Source organism: Trichophyton benhamiae (genome assembly GCF_000151125.1).
Source record: "Trichophyton benhamiae CBS 112371 chromosome Unknown contig00178.8, whole genome shotgun sequence".
In the NCBI taxonomy this organism is placed as follows: Eukaryota; Fungi; Ascomycota; class Eurotiomycetes; order Onygenales; family Arthrodermataceae; genus Trichophyton; species Trichophyton benhamiae.
This window is the reverse complement of record NW_003315094.1, coordinates 104,550-124,470: the sequence shown is the minus strand read 5'-3', so window position 1 is coordinate 124,470 and position 19,921 is coordinate 104,550. Positions and strand designations below refer to the sequence as shown.

Genomic DNA, 19,921 nt, shown 5'->3' with positions numbered 1-19,921 from the left:
CTATTACTCTTCAGTGCTCAGCCACACGGAGCTGAAGCTGCTTTTATGCCAGCCTGAAGAAGAGCTATGTCCTTTATCTGGCGTCAAAAGGCGAAGAAAACAAGGCACAGCCCCGACATATAAGACCTGCCCAAGGGATGACCAAGGAGATAAATGAGAACCGTCGAACTCAGCGGTGGAATATTCAATCCAGGATTGAATCCCCTATTTTGTATCGGGTTATAATGAAACTGGGGGTATATCTCGAGCACATTAGGTGGTATTATCCAGATAGCAGAGCCTACTGCCTTCCCTCCAAGAAACAATAACTTAAGATCTCACTCCTTAGTTATTGATTTATGACTGGCAAATTCCACTTTCTTCGTTGTTTGTTTGTTCGTGTGATATTTGTGGCTTTTACCCATGGTTCAGTTCATCAACATTCGTATAGTTATTGAGGTTTAAGCATGCCGTTGCACTTGCATAGCGCAGAAAGACGATGGACGGACAGGCAGCAGCGGGTTTGTCGTCTGGATCAGGGGTGAGAGTTGGCACTTAGTAAACGAGTGACAGGGGTAGTTTAGAGTTCGTCAAATGTCACGTGCCTAGCTACCCGCGTCCCCGGACCAGTACTTTATTTATTCCGCAAGTCGGGACTGGACGCCGTATTTCTCGAATCGCGAATCTAAATTCCTTGCAGACAATTTTATGTCTCGAGTAGCCTTTTTCTATAGATGAAATGTAATGTCATCACCAGTCCTTGATCTTGACGGTACTGCTGTTCCTGAAGAGCAAATCCTTGGTTATGGCAGGTCGGGGTTGGTAATTCGTGTCGAGAACACCGCGCTCAAAATACCTTTACGCTACATTAGGAGCAGCGATGACGAGGTTGAGATAAACACTGAAGTTATCCAACGGGAACAGGAGGCCTATCGGCGCTTAGGACAATGTGAAGGCGTTGTAGCCTGCCTCGAAATGTCAGAGAAATCTACCCGGCTTGCTCTAATGGAAAATGGCGATCTCCGCTCCTATATCACCAAAATTCGGCCGTCGAGGTTGCTTCAGCTCTTCTGGTTCCGTGAAACCGCTTACACTCTTTCTCGCATACATGATCGTCGCGTGATCGTCGCCGATATCTCAAGTCGAAACCTCCTCCTCGATGCCAACCTTTCTATCAAAATCTGTGACTTTACCGAGTCATCTATACTCCCGTTAACAGCAAATATAGAGGCTGCCAACGACAATGGGTATTCAATTCAGACAGACATTGGTCAACTCGGAGCTGTGATGTATGAAGTTATAACTGGAGAACGGTGTGAGTTCAATCTCTTCGGGAGCGAGGACTCGAATGGTAGGGCTGCATGGCCACGGAGAGAAACCCTTCCTAATACGCAGAATGTTTGGCTGGGCCCGATTATTGCAAGATGCTGGACAGAAGGGGGGTTTCGTAACGTACGCGGTTTGTCGGAGGCTTTAGAGTCGGCGAATTGCTTCGAGGAGCACCCTATGTCGAAAATTGAGATACAAAGCTCAGGCACATCGATACTGGAGGTATAAGAAGTAATCCGTTACGACCCAGTCATCTACTGAACAGAAATGCTCTTGTATTGAGATGCAAATCATCAAGCTGCGGTTTCGTCCTAATCAAATACACACAGCCTCGCCACAGTACAAGGCAAGTTTTATTATGAACTCCCAACCCACAATTATGAGGTAAGCAATATGATATCCTCGGCTCGTGCTTTATAGTATTGTAGTAGATTATCTAGAAGAGATATTGCATTCAATTCAACAGTGAACACATAAGAGACCAATGAGAAAACCGACTAACTAGTTAGAGAAATTATGTTCAGACGATGCAAGTAACATGATTACCTGATCAGCGTCAAATGTCCAGATAGCCCCCTTGCTTGGTAACGTCTAGGAGGAGCTTTTGCCAGAGATCACAGGTGCTCTTCAAGACTTGGTTATCGGATATGAGTTTATATCCTGTGTCCACCACGTCTAAGGTATTCTCAAGCTTCTCAGCATTGATGTCCCCAACTTTCGGCCAAGCAATGGTTGGTGGGCTGATATCACGATCCCGTAGAGTGTTTGGATCACCTGTGATAGCATGGCTGAGAAAGTAGGACTGGTAACCGCTGAAAAGAGGGATAGAAACATTCCACAACTTGGGTGAGTACCAAAGGGCGAACACATCTTGGCCATGGGTCGCTTCCTTGGGAGAGTACTGCATGAGATAAGACTTCTTTGAGTATTTTCGGAGTATATCGCGTATATTGCAAGTGAAAATTGCATCACGGATGAGTCTTGAGCCAATAGCTCTCACAGATTCGTTGGACGGCGCCTTCAGGTGATAGTAGTCCTCAAGTGTGGAAACAGCTTCGGTAGCATATGTCGGAAAATTCGACTTGAGAAAGCCGGAGAGGGATTCTAGAGTGCTGTCATTTCCAACAAAGGGGCCACCCTCATCATAAACATGGGAGATAATGAGAGAGTCGAGATGTCTCCAGTAATTCCCTGGAATGAAAGATTGTCAGTTGACATTCTTGAATAAACAGATCTGGATATCTTACCTTGAGCAATATCAACAGAGAATACATGCTTAAGCACACGCCCATCGGGAGTTGGTCCAATCTGGCCCAGATCCTTGTAGCTCGCCTCAATCAATTGCGAAATATTGGCTGCTCTCAGACATGCTAGCCCTTGTCCAGCACAGCCCGCTCGTGATGCGAAGGCTTTGAACTGATTCTCGACTGATCCTTTGCGGTCAATGGGGAAGTCAAGGCCAGGACTCATAACAACGGCACGTTTAAAGAGAGGGTCAACGATTCCCTGGTTAGCGGTAATGTGGCTGAGAATGGAGCCTCCGCCTGCAGACTCTCCCCAGGCGCTGACCTTATCCCTATCTCCGCCTAGTAGGTGGACATAGTCTCTTACCCATTCAAAAACAGCACGCTGGTCATGCAAACCGGCATTTGGTAATCCTTCGTTCTCCATTGTGGTCCCGGCCAGCCAGCCGAGTGCACTCAGCTTTCCCGAAAATTAGCCGTTTAGATTCTATGATCTTAGGGTGAACAAGATGACCTTACTCGATAATTGAAAGTGATGACTATGGCATTTCCAGCAGCACGCTGCACAAGGCTATTGCCGTCGTAGATTCCTTCTTCAATTGCTAGATCTTTAGATCCAAGCGAATACCTTTACAGTCGTTAGTATAATCAATTTAGGGCCCAAGAAAGGTAGCAACGTACCCTCCGCCATAAACCCAAACAATCACAGGTAGCTTGCGATGTCCACGGTTTCTCAATGCATTCCCAGGGACGTAGGCGTCAAGGAATAGACAGTCTACTTCAATTAGAAACTGCTCAATCGGTGTAGAAAACTTCAAGATATGTAAGACGAACCTTCACGAGCAGCCTTCTGTTGCCTTTTGTATGATGGGTCCTCGAATCCAGGAGCGTCTGGGCCAGGAATGCAGGGTGGGCCGTAAGAACCGTCCTGGATATAGGGCTCTCGAGATGTTGGTCTCACTGGTTTGGCCCAACGCAACGGACCAGTAGGCGGAACCGCATAGCGAACGTTGCGGAATGTGTAGACCTAAGCTATAGTGTAAACATAGTGTGTCTCTCTGGCGATGAGGGTCGTTCATCTTACATCCGCAGCTTCGTCGTATTTAGCTGCTCGCCACCTTCCATAAGGCAAATCGAGAATCGGAAGTTTTGTGGAAGCAAAGACTCCCTGGAGAGTAGATGCAGCCACCAAGCCGTACGTCAACAGCTGGACAAACATGCTTAACCAAGCGAAGTTGCAATAATAGTTATGATGATGATGATGATGATGTTGGTGTGTGAAGACCTGTATATCAGGGACGTTGAGACCTCTTTATATCCCACGAGCTCGAAGCCGACGGCCACTGTTAAGCTCAAAATTTGAATTCGTCAGTCTCTCCCGTCTGTACCGGTGTCCTCCTTTTCCTCCCTTCTGCCCCGTTGTGGTATATTGATTCCAGACATACTTGGAATTCGCAGCGTGTTGCCATGCCCAATAGACGGTAGTGCTCTCTCTGGCTTGCTGCATCTGGCCTGGGTCCAACCCGGCCAGGGCACCTCAGCTTGCTTCGCCATCATCAAGCAATACGAATCCCTTGGCAAAGTTGTCTCTTCTAGACAAGCTTAAGCTGGAGGTCAAGGGACCGTTGCTTGTCCACCTTCATCTGGGGCACAGAAATGGTCGGGAGATCCGTCCTTCTTGCGCCCTCCTCGTGTTCCCGGCGGAGCTGAAGATTAAAAGTCCGCTACCATGCCTATAGTTGCCAATACATACGGTCCCGTTATAGGGGCTGAAGACGCTGTTAGTTAAATAATAAGGATATTGAGTTAACGGGGCGAGCTGTCGATCAAAATGGTGGTGTTGAGGCTGAGTCGTCTCATTAAGAATATTTTAACTTAGTGAGCCAACGCCGCGCTGATTTGCTGCGACTCGCAGGCTGGAGGAATACGAGCAACCTTCCATCTTCCGCTAGACCAGCTATTTATTCATACCAAGCTCCCTGCTCAAGATACCATGGCATGAGGATGATGCACGGAAGGCCAGCTATGGAGCGATAGAGACGCACGGAGAGTTAGAGTGTGCCACCATGACTTCCGATAGCTCGTCCAGTACGTCCTCGACACCGCCAAACGACGCCCGCCAGTGGCAGACGGTCTTCAGGGTCAGACTGAACCCGCAGCCAGCTCACAGCCAGACTCGCCAGCTGGTGACAGAGAAGAGGAGAGCCTCTGGGTTTCACGCTCGTCGATCCCACCGCAAGTCGAGGGCCGGCTGTCTTGTATGCAAGAGACGCAAGGTCAAGGTATCTACCCGCCAGCGGATATGGCTACCGAGCGAACTACTTCGTACATATCAGACAAACTAACACATCTGCCACTCACAGTGTGATGAGGCAAGGCCTGGTTGCCGGAATTGCTCCAACTACGGTGTTGCATGCAGCTACCCGGTAAATCTCGATGCTGGCAATCGTACGAGAACCGTTGGTCCCCTGGGTGACCCTAACATGGTCCTGTTCTCCATGTCTCTTGACAATTTGACCACCAAGATCGGCGAGACATTGAGCGTGTACCTGGGCTCGGGCATCCGTATGCCCAGCATGTCAGGTTCTGATCGGCCCCTGGAAGTCCAGGCGCTTCGACACTTTGTCGGCTGCACTGTGGAAACCATATCGACCGTGTCAATCCGTGAGCTTATGCGAACGAAGGTGGTCCAGGTAGCGTTCGCCGTAAGTTATACTCCTTCATATATCTTATAGGATACACAATCATCCTTCGAACACTCCGTTTGTACATTATTGACACACTCTGCGTTAGAACCCGTATGTTATGCATACTATCATTGGTGTAGCGTTGCTCCATTTGAATCGCATGCTCCCGTATTGCAAGATCAGGCAGGCTGCAGAAGCCGATCACTGGTTAAAAGCGATCAAAAGCTATCGAGAAGCGCTTTCCCACGAAGTTAGTGCCGCAAACATAGATGCTCTTTTGACTTCATGCATGCTCATGGCAGTTAACTGCATGTGCCCTGAAAACTTCACCCCAAAGGATTCGTGGGTCCTGACTTCTGATCCATCAGCCATGAACTGGATATACCTCCAAAACGGCCTACCTTATCTTCTGGAGGTCGGTGGCCCCTTTATTCCTCAAAGTATCTGGGGTCCTGCTTTTGTAGCTGCAGAGGAAGCTCACGACGAGTTACTGAACCATTGTCCTCAGGGAAGGGAAGGCATGAACCCAAAATTGGCGGATTTCTGTGGAATAACAGATTCGACCACAGCCGAGACCAGCCCTTACTTTAAGCCACTACAAGTTGTAAGCACGATGCTGGAGATGGAAAAAAGTCCTTCAACGGCTGGTTATTTTTCGTCCTTCCTCGGCCATTTGGACCCTCGATTCCTCGAACTGCTGAGGGTCAGAGATACAAGAGCGCTCATCGTCATGGCCCATTGGATGGGTATCATGTGCCTGATATCACACTGGGAGCCCTGGGTAGAGGGAAGGATCAGGTCCGAATGCATTGCCATATGCATCTATCTTACTCCCAGTGCAGATGCCCGACTTCTAGAACTGCTTAGGTTTCCATCTATTGCCTCAGGGTTTATAGATAGTGAATAATCTTGTGCCATTGTTACATGGTAGCATAATAGCCATTGAATTTCTGCAACAGCAACACGAATATCTCTCCAAATATACCCATTTGATAAAGCCGAAAAGTTAATCTGCAATTATAGCCAAATCCCGCCTGACTATATTGAGGGAAACAAAAAAAAAAAAAGAAGGGCAGGTCCGCTGCCTCTGCATCTAGCAGATGGCGTGAGTCTTTCCAGTCTTTCCCTGAAGAGAGTGATCTTCTGCCTCGTAAGCCGTGGTGGAACGCTCGAGCTTTCCGATGCTTGTGGCTCTTTTGCGAGTGTATCTAACGGAGGATGGTCAATTAGTCTTGTATAGTGCCAAAATTCCAGCAAAAGAGTGTTACTTACTCGCGGTACTTCTCCAGTGCCTTCTTGTCCATCTCTTCTAACTGGGCAAGAGCGAGCTTGAAGTCATTGACCAAGCTGTCACAGCGACTACGACTGAAGTCCTCGCGAACAACGATACGCATGAGCTTCAGCTTCTCGCTATGAGGGGCCATGGTATAGGCCGGTACAACCCAGCCACGTTCACGCAGTTGATGGGCGATGGCGAACTCATCATACTTCTCGGCTGTCTCTGGGGGGAGACGGAAGGCCACAAGTGGTAGACCACGCCCCTTGCCATCGCTCATTATGATGAATCCAAGTTCCTTGAGGGAGGCCGCGAGATAGTCTGCAGTGCGAGTAAGGTTAAGCATTATAGCACGGTATCCTCTCTTTCCGAGGCGGATCATTTGGTAGTACTGGCCAATGACCTGGGAGGCACCCTTGGAGAAGTTGAGGGTGAAGCTCGCCTGGTTGGCACCGAGATAGTTAATGTTAAATACCAGCTCTTGCGGGAGGTATTCTGTGGATCTCCAGACTATCCATCCAACGCCAGGGTAGACCTACACGACCAGCCGAGGTTAACATTTCACATTACCAGAACATCTGGCAGCAATCAAGAATAATACTGACCAAGCCATATTTGTGTCCAGATACATTAATAGACACAACCTTCTCAAGGCGGAAATCCCATTCAAGACCTGGGTTAACAAAGGGGGCGACAAAGCCACCACTAGCAGCATCAACGTGGATAGGGCAGTCTATTTTCTTCTCGACAAGGAGATCATTGACGGCCTTGATGTCCTCGTACTGACCGGTATAAGTGGTTCCCAGAATAACGCAGATACCAATGGTATTTTCATCAATCAGATTAACAGCTTCTTCAGGGTCGAGAACATATCTCTCGTTAGTACAGTACACGAACTTCTCCTCGATGTCGAAGTATCTGGCGGCCTTTTCCCAGCAGACTTGGACGGCACTGCTCATAATGATATTTGGGCGAGAGCAATCTTTGCCCTCTGCCTTCCGGCGATTCTGCCAGCGTTTCTTCATGGCGAGGGTTCCTAGCATAATAGCCTCGGAAGATCCGATGCAAGAAGTTCCCATAGCGTGGTCATGCTCGTGTTCACCTTCACCAACGGGGGCATGAAAGAGACGTGCAATCATATTGACACAGCGGTTCTGAATGTCGGCTGACTGGGGGTATTCCTCATAGTCAATGAAGTTCTTGCTGAATGACTCGGTCATGAGTTTTTCAGCTTCATCTTCCTGCAAAATCCCAATGAGTGTTAATCTACAGTAGCAACGACCTAGCTATGCTAATTCCATGCTTACCATATATGTGGTAACGAAACTCGCTAAACTATAAACATGATCTAAGTCAGCCAGGATAACACGGTAGATGAAGAGAATGACGACAGCCAGGACGTACTTCAACATGGGATTGCCGTCCAGGCTGAGCTCATCCTTGATCATTCGATAAGCGACCTCCTTGGGCATCTCCTTCTCCGGCATTTCATCAGTAGGCAGATCCTCAGCCGCAAATCGAGAACCATAGACGCTAGAGTAGAAATCATGGTCCTGTGGCTCCTCAAGATCTAAGGTGTCGACACGATTGAGGAGCTTAGGAGGGAAAGCAACCGAGTCCTTGCGGACTCTGGATATGTGAACCATGGTGGCAGCTGGAGGGACGAAAGCTTAGAGCCCGGGATTTCTACCTATCTTCTCTTTGACAGCAGGAATACCTACACAGTCAACAGAGAACAGCGACGTACAGAACACAGAGGAGGAGAGCAAGAATTCTCAGGTGCAGGACGATCTCAGCCTATATATACGTTGACGCCCACCAGGTTGCCTGACCGGTCACCCACATCATTGCTGCTCTCCACCAACCTGTCTTGCGCAACCCCACAGGCTGTCTGTCCCTCACTCCTGGGGCCTTCCCCCTAACCCTCCGAAGCGACATAACGCATGTCAAGGAGGGGTAACGGCAGAGCTAGACAATTGTGGCGGTGTCAAGAGCAGTTGCAGGGATTCACACATGTTTTTATACGTGGATGGTGGATCTGGCTTCCGGACTGGGCAGCGTGTGTATGCACGACCACAGCACAATATGTACACCGAACATGGGCATTGATATTGTTGCATATACGTGGAAGCGGGAGAAACGCCCTCTCCCTCCACTCCTCTTGGAACAGCTCACTGTCAAACAAGACAGGCTCAAGAGGGTCGCTTTCTTCCTCATCAACGCCGGCGGAGCTGATGGGTCCCATAGTTATTTGATTGGCAAAGCTTGTGCTGTGGCTTGCAAAGCTTGGTTGAGACAGGGGCCACAGTGCTCGCTTGCGGAAACTAGGAAAAGGGGCAATGGGACGAGAGAATCGATTCTGGGCCACGCATCTTCTCACAGTAACAGCTATCTCTCCATTATTGGCTATGTTTCTTGAGATCGTTTTCGGAATCGAGTCATCCAAAAAGTACCAACAAATCACAATTTATATAGCTCATTTAGTAGTTAAGGACTTGGGTAGGTAATCATTTTATCACCACATAAGAATTGGGATATAACTGCTCAAGAAGGTCTCTTATAAAATAATCACCGACGAGATATATATACTGATAGATGCCCGGCATGATAATAATAAGGGAGGTTGCGATTTCCGATGAGTGCCCAGTGGTTGATTACGTTATTTTACCACGTGACTGATTACATAAGTAAGCTAGGCCAAAACTGTGTCCTCGAACGACGAACGACATCAACATCAACAACTACAACGATGACAACAACGACATCAACATCACCGTCATCCATGACCAGCGGTTATATCAGACGGCACACCGAGTCAGTAGTACTTAGGCAGTGTGAACTTGCGCTCCTGGATGCCGTTGTACGCAACGCGGTTGGGGCTGTCCTTTGCGTCCTTGACTAGGTTGGGGATGGTCAGATTGAGGACTCGCGCGGTCACGGCCGACGGAGAGGGCAGGTTCTCGATGCTCATGAGGTAGGCGACCAGGCCGGCGACGTGAGGGCTCGCGGCCGATGTGCCTGACTGAGTGGACGTGGCATTGTTGCCACCCTTCCAGCATGACTTGATGAGTTCTCCTGGGGCCCAGATATCCACGAGCTTGCCGTAGTTCGAGAAGCTAGGGCGGGTGTTCTCCCAACGGACGGCGCCAACGGTGATGGCGTTGGGTGACGAGGCCGGAGTGTTATTCTTTGCGTCTTTCTGTTTAGACCAATCTTGTTAGCATGGATATATATAATATATATATGTCTTTGGTCTGTTGATTTTCTTGATGAAGATCCTACTTACACCATCGTTGCCGGCGGCTACCACGGTGGTGATGCCGGCCTTGAAGGCCTTTTCCACGGCGTCGTCGAATGGCTGGTACTTGGCACCGGCTACTGCAGCTCAGCACATGCTGTCCGTTGCCGTTGCAGAAGAAGGGAATGAATACATACAGATGCTGAGGTTGATAACCGCCTTGTTTTTGCGGTTCGAGTCCGTGATATTCCTGACGATCCAGTCGTACGTCTCAAGGATGTAGTTGTATGTGCTCTGCTCTATCATCAGTATCATGGTCACAGTCGCCTCTTGATAGGCAAAAACAGGGTGTGCGCGGGTGTGTACCCACAGAGCCAGTGTCAAAGGCCTTTGCGGAAACGACGTTCGCCTTCTTAGCAACGCCATACGTCTTTCCGGCAATGATACCCGCCACGTATGTACCGTGGCCAAACTCGTCGGTGTGTGGTTTGTTCGGAATGGCGTTGTGGCCCAGAATACCGCGTCCCTCGAACTCGACGTGGTTGACATTAATGCCGGTATCGAGGACGTATGCCCACACGCCTTCTCCGGCCTTATCGTCGTACGAGTAGTCTACGAGAGTGCTGTGCAGCGGGACAGGCTTGCCCTTGCTGGACATGTAACCTAGACCCCAGCGTGCCTGTCGCTGCGTCACCGTCTTCGCAAGATAGACGTGTTGGTCTGGGTGCACAGATTTGACCTTTATGTGTCGTTAGTGAACATTTTCATATCACGGTTAAGCAGACGTGGGTTTTGCAACTCACGTATGGGTTGCGGCTAAGATCTTCCACCGTTTTCTCGTCGAAACCGCCGGAGTACATGTTAAGATCGTGGATGTGGAAATGCTTCATGATACCCTCGGTCTCGACTCCGCTGGCGCCAGCAGCAAAGCTGTCGAGGTTAGCCCGGTGCACGGAGCTGACCCATTTTTTGTGGTCCCTAATCTGCGCAGAGGTGAGGCCTTCCTTCAGCGTGACGATATATTGGCCTGGAACAACGTCGCTGGGTCCAGCGAGCAGTGGCTCAGGCTGTGGAGCGAGGTCACCTGCCACAAACGGGAGAAGAAGCAAGCCAAAGTTTAGCAGCTGCATGACGGGCATATATACAAAGGTAATACGTTAAGAGTGTTCAGTGATAGCTGAATAAACGACTCTCGACACCGATCTCTTCTCTAGATATATATATATATTATGTTATATATGAAGATAAAGTACATCTCATGATCAGTGAATCGGTTAGTATCGCCGAATGCACTCGTCGACTGACCGGACTCACACATGCCAGGATGGTTGACCCCAGGAACAATATCTGAACCTTTCGATGGGTATTCAACTGTTACCTAATGGGGGACTCTTCAGAGAACCGGATGCTTTCCGCTCCATAGCTTGCAAGCAAGCCGTGATATATTACACCGTCGGGGGTATTCATGGATATTAAGAGACGCGTCCGACGTCCTTCCAGAAGAAGGAATTGCCATATACTATCTCTCTATCTTCTCTTCCTTTTACGAACGCTTGCATGGGAATGCACTCCGGTTCGTTATCTCTGCCCGTTTCATCCCATCCAGCACTCGACAAACGAGGTGCCAACCCACCAGATACCCTCACTAACCACCTTCTAACCTTCGTATTCCTCGAATAGCCTATCTCTCTTTCACATATCTTTTTTCACTGATTGCTCCAAAGGTGCAGCGACGTTGTGCTCGTTTCCCTCTTAGTTTTCCACGCTGGGGGAAGCGGCTCCTCGGGAAACTGGGGTTGGCGGCCTCAGATGATACTGTGTATCGGTCCCAGAGTGCCGTTGGCTAAGACAGGAAATCGGTGTGAGCAGGGTTAGGGGCAGTTCGACTCACGTATAGCAGCATGAAATGGCGATATCATTAACGTAATCTCCTATCGATGCGAGATTCCTTCCCCAGATAGTGAATTCTATCGTCACCCAGCAGTTCACTAATAATCAGGTTCTTCCGCTCGACCGACGTAACTAAATAGCTAGTTAGTCATCCCTAGCAAGGGGGCGCAATTCCCTGGTGTGAAGGCCTTGCGGCCAGTGAACTACTTATCAGAAGACGTCTGCAGTGCGGGAGGATATAGAAGACAAGAGAGATCCTCGTTTTTGTCAGTCCTCAGTCTCTCTCCCCCTTTCTCTCTCGGTCTCTGCCGTCCGACGTTGTGGTGTATGATGTTGCATGGTTCGGCCGTTTCCCCCCTAACCCCTACATCCCCCCCGGACTTCGCTGCCAAAAGAGGCAGCTAATTTCGTCACCTCCCTCGCCGGTGACTTAGCCGCTTCACATATTCCAGAGCTGACGCCAAAGGGAATAGTTATTATTCACCGTTCAGCTCAGCCCGGTCAATCGCAAGTCTGCGTCTTCCGACCCGGCTTCTCTGAGACATGCCTATACTACAAAGTCAACCAGTTCAGGTTTTGTTATATCGTCGACCTACTCTCCATTGGTCATCACGTTAACAGGTACCCCCTTACCACGGCATCGGTTTGCCGCTGCCGTCCGCCTGTCTAAACCTTGTTTTCTGTGGGGAAGTCACTTGCTCTGTGCTTAATTAACAAATTTATGTACATGGGATAACTAAGATACTAAGAAATAGATGTTGCTCCGTGCAACGAGCGGGAAACCAGGGGGGTTGCTTATCTGGCTCCGTTATAATTCCCGGTCCTCAGGGTAAAAATGAAGGGGAGGGAAAGGGGGAGAGGGTGCCACATACTGACCTGACGGATCTACCTTTTCCCATGTCAGCTAGGCGCAAACCACGGTTGAGCTGAACTGTCGATGTATACTCAATGTTGCCTGACACGCCGTGTCCTGGTAACTGCCTATAATGCTCGCTCTCGACATGCCTAAGTCCAACAGCACTAACAACCTCAATAACGCTGGCAGTGGGCGATTATCAGCTCAGCTCTGCGTTCGGCTGCGTAGTTGCACTTCCGAGCTCGCTCGTATAACTCTCTCTCCTGCACTCTTGGCTCATAATGAGACGGCATATTAGCATAGGTGAAGTATACATGATGTACCAAATTTCGGCACCAGCATCGTCTCAGACTCCAAGGCTAAGATATAAAAAGTCCAATATACCAGGTACTAAACGGAGTACAAATGAAACCATGCATATTATATTCAAGACTAGGAGAACATAACTAGTCGCATATCCTACCAGTGGACTACTTATTATACAGGCTGAAAGAATTTGCATGAGCAGAACATGAAACAACAGGGGAAAAGCATGACGGACATAACTACCAGAGCCAGGAGGAACATAACAACCGCATCATCACTCTTATATTATTTATTAACTTAAGAGCCTTGCTATGCGGTTCATGATCCTATCCCTTAAACGGAGTCGCTTTGCTCCTCCATTGCCCGGCGGTAGTTCGGACTTTGCCCCTTTTCTCAAGTGTTTCTGGCTTTTCCTAAACTCCTTATCCCGGGCCTTTTGTTCTTTGGCCTTTTGCTTCTCCCGAGCTTTTTCTTCTTTTTCAACCTCACGCCTCTGCTGACTTGTGAGGCGGGATATTTGGGCCTCGTCACGTTTCTGAACAGACTCCTTGGTGGCTGGGGGTTTGACGGTGCTAGAGCTTTCTACCGCCGCTTTCACCTGTTCGTCCGAAGATGCCAACGCCGGAACTTTGCCTGGGATAACGGGATCGGTAGTAATGAGCCTATCTGGTGCCTTTGCTGGGACTGCGGGTGCCGCAACTCCTAACTCTTCGGCCGTAGGCACTTCATGTGCAGTGGTTGCTGGAGGTGCCTCCTCTTTTCCAACGAGCTCCGTCTGGTTTGCCTTCTCTGCTGTACCATGCTCTTGCTGCTTCATTAAAGGTACCGGAATAGGGGCAGGAACGGGAACTGGAGCGGCAGCGGGGGCTGGAGCGGGAGTTGTTTCTTTTGACGCTGCAGGTTCAGCTGGAACAGCGGAAGCTTGAGTTTGAACTGGAGCCTCATGGGCAACGGGGGCAACGGGAGCAGGAGGTTGCTCTGACACCTTTGCAGCCACAGCAGCGTAGCTAGGCTTCGGCGCTGCCGGCTCTGGTATCTGTTCTTGCGCCGGTGCCTCTGAGGCCGCTGTGTCAACAGGTTTCTCAATGATCTCCTTCTCCACGGTATCCTTCTCTATAATCCGCTCGATATGCTTCCCAGGAACTCCTGCTGCTGCGGTTGGAGGCACATACTCAGTCACCTCAGAGTGCCTTCGAGTGACGTGCGCCGTGTGCCCGGGACCCTCCTCGGTTTCTTCCTTGACCCACTCGTTTTTCTCCTTGATTCCGGAAGCGACCTGTTGCTTTGAGTCTGAGTCCACCTTAACAACAGTGTCAGCAACGTTTTCCTCCCACTTGTTCTCGGCATTATACCCTTCCTCTTTCTCGACAGCCTCGTTGCCTGAACTTGCATCTGGGCCCCTGTCAGCGGCTTCAGCCTCTCCATCAGCTGGAAAAGCGCCAATGATAGGCATTTCCGTGCGATGTGCGGCTCCGAGTGTTGAAGAATCTCTTCGGGGCGTCTCTGTGGCTCGTGTGCTTGACAACGGCCGCTGTGACTGTGCTTCCTCCACGTAGGAAGTCCTCTTGCCAAATAAGGCTGCATTAGCGGCTGCTCTGGAGGCTGCATTATGGTCATTGTGAACTCCAAGCTTGGAATCTTCCGCCGACCAAGTCGGAGAGGGAGGGCCATGTGCTCCCTGGGTGAGATTTGCGCTCGTGCCCGAGACATTCGCTGGGTCTGAAGGCCCCCTTGCATGGATATTGCTGCTCGTTGCCGCAGCTCCATTATGACCTGGTTATTTTATATCCAGTAAGTATTGGCACATAAGTGTAACCATGCGCACACACTAAAAAACGCACACAAACAGAACAAACTGGATCTCGGAGAGGCGCATATCAACCTTTTGAGAATGATAGTGGACGAGGCTTCTCGACAGACTCCTTCTCGTCACTGGATGCACGAGCATCTGCAATTGCGGACGCCACCTGTGGCTTGCTCTCATCAATTGCAACCGGTTTAGAAGCTGCGGGCGCCAGGCGATGCTTCCCCTTAGTCTTCTTCTTTTTCTTCCCGGTGTTCGCCTGCGTAAAATGCGATCCCTGTCCCGACATCATGTTTGCTGCTGGCAGCCGCACCTGGCGAGTCAGGTTCCCTTCAGCTTGACGGATATGCCGGGTGAAATGGTTGATTCCGATTTGGGAGGGAGGCAAAAGAGGGAGGGGTGATTGAATAATACAGGGAAGATGAACGAGGGGACCAGGAGGTATATAGTTGAGCTGACGAGGTTGACTTACTACCGATAGCAACACCTGGCCTGGCGATGTGACGGAGCCAACTGATATTTGCAATAGATTAGGGGGTATATGGTATGTATAGTTGCTGCCCACCCCCAGGCCTATATACCTTTTCATCCCTTTGTTTGCTGAACGGTAACCAAACAAAAGACCTAGAAACAACAGGAAGGGGGCCGAAGCCGTGGTCGCAGCGTAGCTCATGTGGCGGGAGCTGGTTCTGGTAGATATGAGGTCATAAAAATCCAATATGGCTCTGCAAAGTTGCCGTAGTATCGTCCCATGCAAAGTATCTATACAAGCTTGATAACACAATACATGGCACAAAGTAGTACATTCATTTCAGGAAGAGGGATTCCCTCTTTCTATGTACGCATGCAAAAAGCCGTCCCCATACTCCAACGGGGGGAGGGGGAAAAAAAAAGCAACCAGGACGGCCGACATGGCCATTATGTACTGCTGCCACGAAGGCTCGCCGGTAAGGCCCGAGGAAGGTAGGCCTGCGTTTTGCACGGCAGCATCGCAATTTTTGGCTGCAGAAGCTTTGGTCGGCTGGGATCCGTCAGCTCTGCTCTCTGCCAATAGAGGGACTGCAAGAACCGCTCGGAAACGCTGTCAACTGACCAACTGCCCATATTGTCGTAAGTGGTGGGCTGATGTCGGCAATCTTGTATGTTTGGTTAATAATCGATGCAGATGCAACGGAAGCACCGTGTAGTTAGTTAGCTTTTATTATTAGCCCTGTTCCCGATTATTATATAGCCCTACAGCCTCCCCCTAGCAGCATCCATCGTCGATAGCCCGAACAGCCCTGTAGACTAGGCTGGTTAATTTAGTCCAGCTAAGTGCAGCTCAATTCCCAGCCATCTCGCGAGGAGCGCCACCGGACAAAATGCCGCAGGAGAAGAGACGAGAATGGGAGAGAAAAAAAAGGAAAGAAAAAGCACCACCGGACATGTCATGCCAGAGAGAGTTGGGCGCCATCCACCATGTCCACCGTCACCGCCAGCCCAGCCAGCCATTGAGCATTCGCCTTTTTAGCTGCGAGTCTCCCCCTTGGCCGGTGGCGGGCTTGAGGATCCATCTCAACCAGCAGATGGAAGGCCTAGAAGGAAAAAAATGTGAGGGAGAAAGGTTTCAACCCTCGAATAATATGGGTTTGATGGATAATAATTCCCGGCCCTAATATTAAAATACTGGGGAAGAAGCGAGTTCAAAGAACTCTGGTAGTCTTCTGCTTCTTCTCCTTCTTTTGTCCTTTCTCATTTTTTCCCCCTTAACCTGATTCTGCGTCAGGTTCTTCATTTGGTGTTAATTAATTGAGCAGCTGAGAGCGGCCCCTGTGTTTCGTTTGTCAGGATCCCGCCTGTTGTAGCTGTTTCGCAGTGCTCACACGGCCCTGAGCGATTCGGTTTCTCTGCCTGGAGAGGAATGGGAGGCAGGCCATCCTGAGATATTTCTCTCCAATTTCCCTTCTTTTACTGTGCATTTTCCGTTCCTTTTGTTGCGTTTTGGGTGTTGGCCGTTCGTCGTTTTAATTGCATGACATCTTGGTTGTTCTTGAATACATCTCGATCCAGGGCTCTGGCTGTGTCTCTCTCTTGACAGCATGGGACTGGGGCTTCGGGAGAGAGTGAAGAGAGCCATCTTCAGCTCTCGTCCTGGTCTATCCAGCCATCCTTCATCGTCCCGGCTGGCTGAACGCCTCGAACAAGCAAAGGAGCACACCAATTCCGGCCCATCACAGAATAAACTGCAGCACCGGCACCGGCACCAGCATCAGCATCAGCATCAAGATCAGCATCAGCACCAGCAACAACAACAGTACCACAATCAGGACCAGATGCATCCGCCGACCTCTCCGACAACGAAGAAGTCATTCCGCGCAAGCATCATCAAGACGCTGTCCCCACGGACATCGAATCGGAAAAGCAAGATCGAGGAACCCTGGCCCAAGATCGAGCTGTACAAGCCACACGAGATTCCGCGGCCAAAGTACCGCGGGCCGGTCGACAAGAGGCACCTGGCAGTGCTGGAGGCATACTCGATCGTGCAGGCGACAGAGGGCTACAGACAGCGGTCCATCGACTCGTCTGTCTGTCCGCTGGCGACGAACCTGCCATCGAGGCGAGACAGCGTCACAAGCATCAGCGAAACGGTTATAGTGAGACGTCCCGGCGATGTCGAGGATGGAGTTGGCGTAGGCGAAGGTGCAGGCGAAGTAGAAGGTGATGTTGAGGTTGAGGTTGATGTTGAGGCTCAAGTCAACGACGACATAAACATCCGCAACACCAACCGCGACTCCTTGCAAGACGAGGAGGACTCGAACACGACGTCGACGGCGAGCTCTGACGAAGGCGCAAATGTCAGCTCGTCTACGCTTCTTACGTCGCATACGGAGGACGAGCAGCTGCAGCATCTCCAGAAGCAGCAGCGCCCGTCAGTGACGAGACTGAAGCGGACGACGGCGTTCACGGCAGCGGACCTGCACCACGCATTGAATTCCCTTTGATACACGAGTTTACGACCTACGGACGGCCTGTTTTAGTTGTTATTGTTTTCTTTTATCTTACCAGAACCATTGGGAGTACGGGCATCTATATAGACCACGGCGCTGGGGGGGGTAACAGGACATCTACTACACCGGTTAGCATGGAGTTACAATAGAGCAGATGATGATAGATAAATATTCCCATTTTTATTATTATTTTATTCCTATCAGTCGCATATAGATAATAAACATTCCTTCGTTAGTCGTATAGATGGCAAAAATGACACATCTACTCCTCGTGAGTTACGGCCATGTCCATCACTTCGACTCGGCCTTTGCCCTTGGTCTCTCCGCCGATGAACTCACCCAGCCCCTTGAAGGCCCCCGGCTCCGCAAAGCCCAGGACCTCCCATTCGTCGCCGCCTATCACCTCCTGCGACTCGATCTGTTCCAGGTAGCTGAGGATCCGGTCCTTGACCGTCCCCGCAGCCGCAGCTGGAGCCGGGGTAGAGGGAGACGCAGAAGCTTTACTCTGGTCACCCTCTTCGTCGTCGTCGTCGTCGTCAGCGGCGGCGGCCTTCTTACCCTTTTTCCCCTTGCCTTTCTCCTTTTTGGACGATGAGGGCGCGCTGTTTGCGTTGCCGGATGCACCAGTCGAGGATGGCGCTGTCCGGACGGGCTGTTTCAGTATAGATGTCGGGCATGTAATACGGAGACGCATCCTGGCTCGCATGACGGGTATAGGCTGCCAAGCGATCAGGGCCTTCATTGCGTCCAGGGCTTGGATCTTCGCTGACTTTGAAGTTGTGACGCCCGTCCACAGCGGTTTTCGCGGGGTGAGCGTCAGATCTGCTGTCTTCTTCGCTATCTCTTCGTCTCCTTCTGCCTCTGCGGTTTCATGTTGGTGTTGGTTTTGGTGTTGTTGCTGCTGCTGCTGCTGCTGTCCGCTGGCAGCACTCAACTGGTCCAGCGCTTTACCAATCATCCCTGTGGTGTAGACGCGTTTCGACACAGGGTCGACCAGCCTGGCAGACACTATCTCCAACACCTCCTTCTCGACCCGATCGAGGATATCCCGTCTCTCCTTCTCGCCCACTTGTACCTCACCCTTGCGCAGGATCTCCTGGATGACATCTTCTATCTTGTAATCCTTGCCAAACGACTTGGCTAGCTCTGCTGTGGGCGCAGTGTGGCCTCGGGATACGGAGAGGAAAACAGTGGGGATCTGAAGGACGTTGTCCAGGTCTGTCTCAGCTCCAGATCGGTACTCTAGCAGCTTATTCTTATAGCAGGCCAGTTCGTATCTCTTCTTGCCTAGAACCAAGTTAGCTATAATCATCATCATCGTCATCATCATCGTCATCATCATCTCTCTCTGTCTTTCCTGCTCACTGCCCACCTTTCTTTAACCGCACGATCGACACGTTTGTGAATTTTATCTGGTTCGACGGTTGCATTATCATCGGCATTTTGGCGGTGTTGCTCTGACGAGTCTCAGTTTATATATTAATCTATTAAAATATCCTTCTTTCTTTTTATAATTTCCTTTTTATCAGAAGAACAGCTCAACGCCGGGAAATGAGAATAATATAATAAATATAAATATAATATCAACTTCGACTTCGACTTCAACTTTTTGCAGCAAAAAGAAAGTTGCGATAAGATGAGTCACGTGTCGAAGATAAGCAGTCACGTGGGTAAATTAGTCATAATTACTAGCCGATGACTCAGCATGAGCCAAACGACGAATAACAACAAGAGAAGCAACAAGAGAAGCAACAAGAGCAACTTCTCCATCGATTAACTAGATAGAGGGAGATCCAGCTGCATCGATGTTGTGATGAAGGTTCATGTGATTGTGAATATCGTACTCCGTAGTAACGTCGAAAAACTTGGACTTGAGAACTCAACATCGACATCAATAGCAACACAACATCCGTATCCCCGTAAAAACAACCACAACATTGCCTTAGCCGGCGTCTTGCATCTATACTAGTCTTTCAGCTGCAGAGCCTAGCCCAAAGCGACCATTGTAGGGATACTCCAGATACAGACAGCTATTCCTTTGCGTCCCAGACTGCTGCCTGTCGCTGCTCAAAAGACTCCATAGACTCCATAGAGACAGGGTGGAAGCCATGGAAGCCCCAAGGCGGATCCCCTGCAGGAGCGGGCCGAGGCTAAACCACATGACATGGCTATAACTCACACATTTTTGATTAGATAACACTGTTCACGTGACACTTTCTTCTTCTCTTTTTTCTTCTTCTTCATTTTTCACCTTCAAAAAAACGACCATCGAAGAACAAACAAGAACATACAAGAAGAGCACGGAGTACGGAGGACACTCAAGTG

The 19,921-nt window shown here is 49.9% G+C and overlaps 8 protein-coding genes across 8 annotated transcripts; 3 read left to right on the top strand and 5 right to left on the bottom strand.

The window, feature by feature from the left end:
• Nucleotides 1–723: 723 nt before the first annotated feature.
• ARB_01499 (uncharacterized protein) lies at nucleotides 724–1,536 on the top strand (the record flags this gene model as incomplete). Its single annotated transcript, XM_003012193.1, has 1 exon — nucleotides 724–1,536. One exon carries the CDS (start codon nucleotides 724–726, stop codon nucleotides 1,534–1,536), a length of 813 nt encoding a protein of 270 aa, XP_003012239.1.
• Nucleotides 1,537–1,864: 328 nt separating this feature from the next.
• ARB_01498 (carboxylesterase, putative) lies at nucleotides 1,865–3,771 on the bottom strand (the record flags this gene model as incomplete). Its single annotated transcript, XM_003012192.1, has 6 exons — nucleotides 1,865–2,499; nucleotides 2,556–3,012; nucleotides 3,072–3,180; nucleotides 3,234–3,327; nucleotides 3,387–3,480; nucleotides 3,637–3,771. 6 exons carry the CDS (start codon nucleotides 3,769–3,771, stop codon nucleotides 1,865–1,867), a joined length of 1,524 nt encoding a protein of 507 aa, XP_003012238.1.
• A 1,264-nt stretch (nucleotides 3,772–5,035) lies between these two features.
• Nucleotides 5,036–6,146, top strand: ARB_01497 (C6 transcription factor, putative; the record flags this gene model as incomplete). Its single annotated transcript, XM_003012191.1, has 2 exons — nucleotides 5,036–5,257; nucleotides 5,427–6,146. The coding sequence occupies 2 exons, from the start codon at nucleotides 5,036–5,038 to the stop codon at nucleotides 6,144–6,146; spliced, it is 942 nt and encodes a 313-aa protein (XP_003012237.1).
• Nucleotides 6,147–6,507: 361 nt separating this feature from the next.
• ARB_01496 (glutamate decarboxylase) lies at nucleotides 6,508–8,161 on the bottom strand (the record flags this gene model as incomplete). Its single annotated transcript, XM_003012190.1, has 3 exons — nucleotides 6,508–7,050; nucleotides 7,121–7,756; nucleotides 7,823–8,161. The coding sequence occupies 3 exons, from the start codon at nucleotides 8,159–8,161 to the stop codon at nucleotides 6,508–6,510; spliced, it is 1,518 nt and encodes a 505-aa protein (XP_003012236.1).
• Nucleotides 8,162–9,330: 1,169 nt separating this feature from the next.
• On the bottom strand, nucleotides 9,331–10,883 carry ARB_01495 (alkaline serine protease Alp1, subtilisin-like protease SUB2; the record flags this gene model as incomplete). Its single annotated transcript, XM_003012189.1, has 5 exons — nucleotides 9,331–9,714; nucleotides 9,802–9,890; nucleotides 9,951–10,052; nucleotides 10,120–10,492; nucleotides 10,557–10,883. 5 exons carry the CDS (start codon nucleotides 10,881–10,883, stop codon nucleotides 9,331–9,333), a joined length of 1,275 nt encoding a protein of 424 aa, XP_003012235.1.
• Nucleotides 10,884–13,097: 2,214 nt separating this feature from the next.
• On the bottom strand, nucleotides 13,098–15,198 carry ARB_01494 (uncharacterized protein; the record flags this gene model as incomplete). Its single annotated transcript, XM_003012188.1, has 2 exons — nucleotides 13,098–14,524; nucleotides 14,688–15,198. The coding sequence occupies 2 exons, from the start codon at nucleotides 15,196–15,198 to the stop codon at nucleotides 13,098–13,100; spliced, it is 1,938 nt and encodes a 645-aa protein (XP_003012234.1).
• A 1,489-nt stretch (nucleotides 15,199–16,687) lies between these two features.
• Nucleotides 16,688–17,590, top strand: ARB_01493 (uncharacterized protein; the record flags this gene model as incomplete). Its single annotated transcript, XM_003012187.1, has 1 exon — nucleotides 16,688–17,590. The coding sequence occupies one exon, from the start codon at nucleotides 16,688–16,690 to the stop codon at nucleotides 17,588–17,590; it is 903 nt and encodes a 300-aa protein (XP_003012233.1).
• Nucleotides 17,591–17,858: 268 nt separating this feature from the next.
• On the bottom strand, nucleotides 17,859–18,935 carry ARB_01492 (uncharacterized protein; the record flags this gene model as incomplete). Its single annotated transcript, XM_003012186.1, has 1 exon — nucleotides 17,859–18,935. The coding sequence occupies one exon, from the start codon at nucleotides 18,933–18,935 to the stop codon at nucleotides 17,859–17,861; it is 1,077 nt and encodes a 358-aa protein (XP_003012232.1).
• Nucleotides 18,936–19,921: the final 986 nt, after the last annotated feature.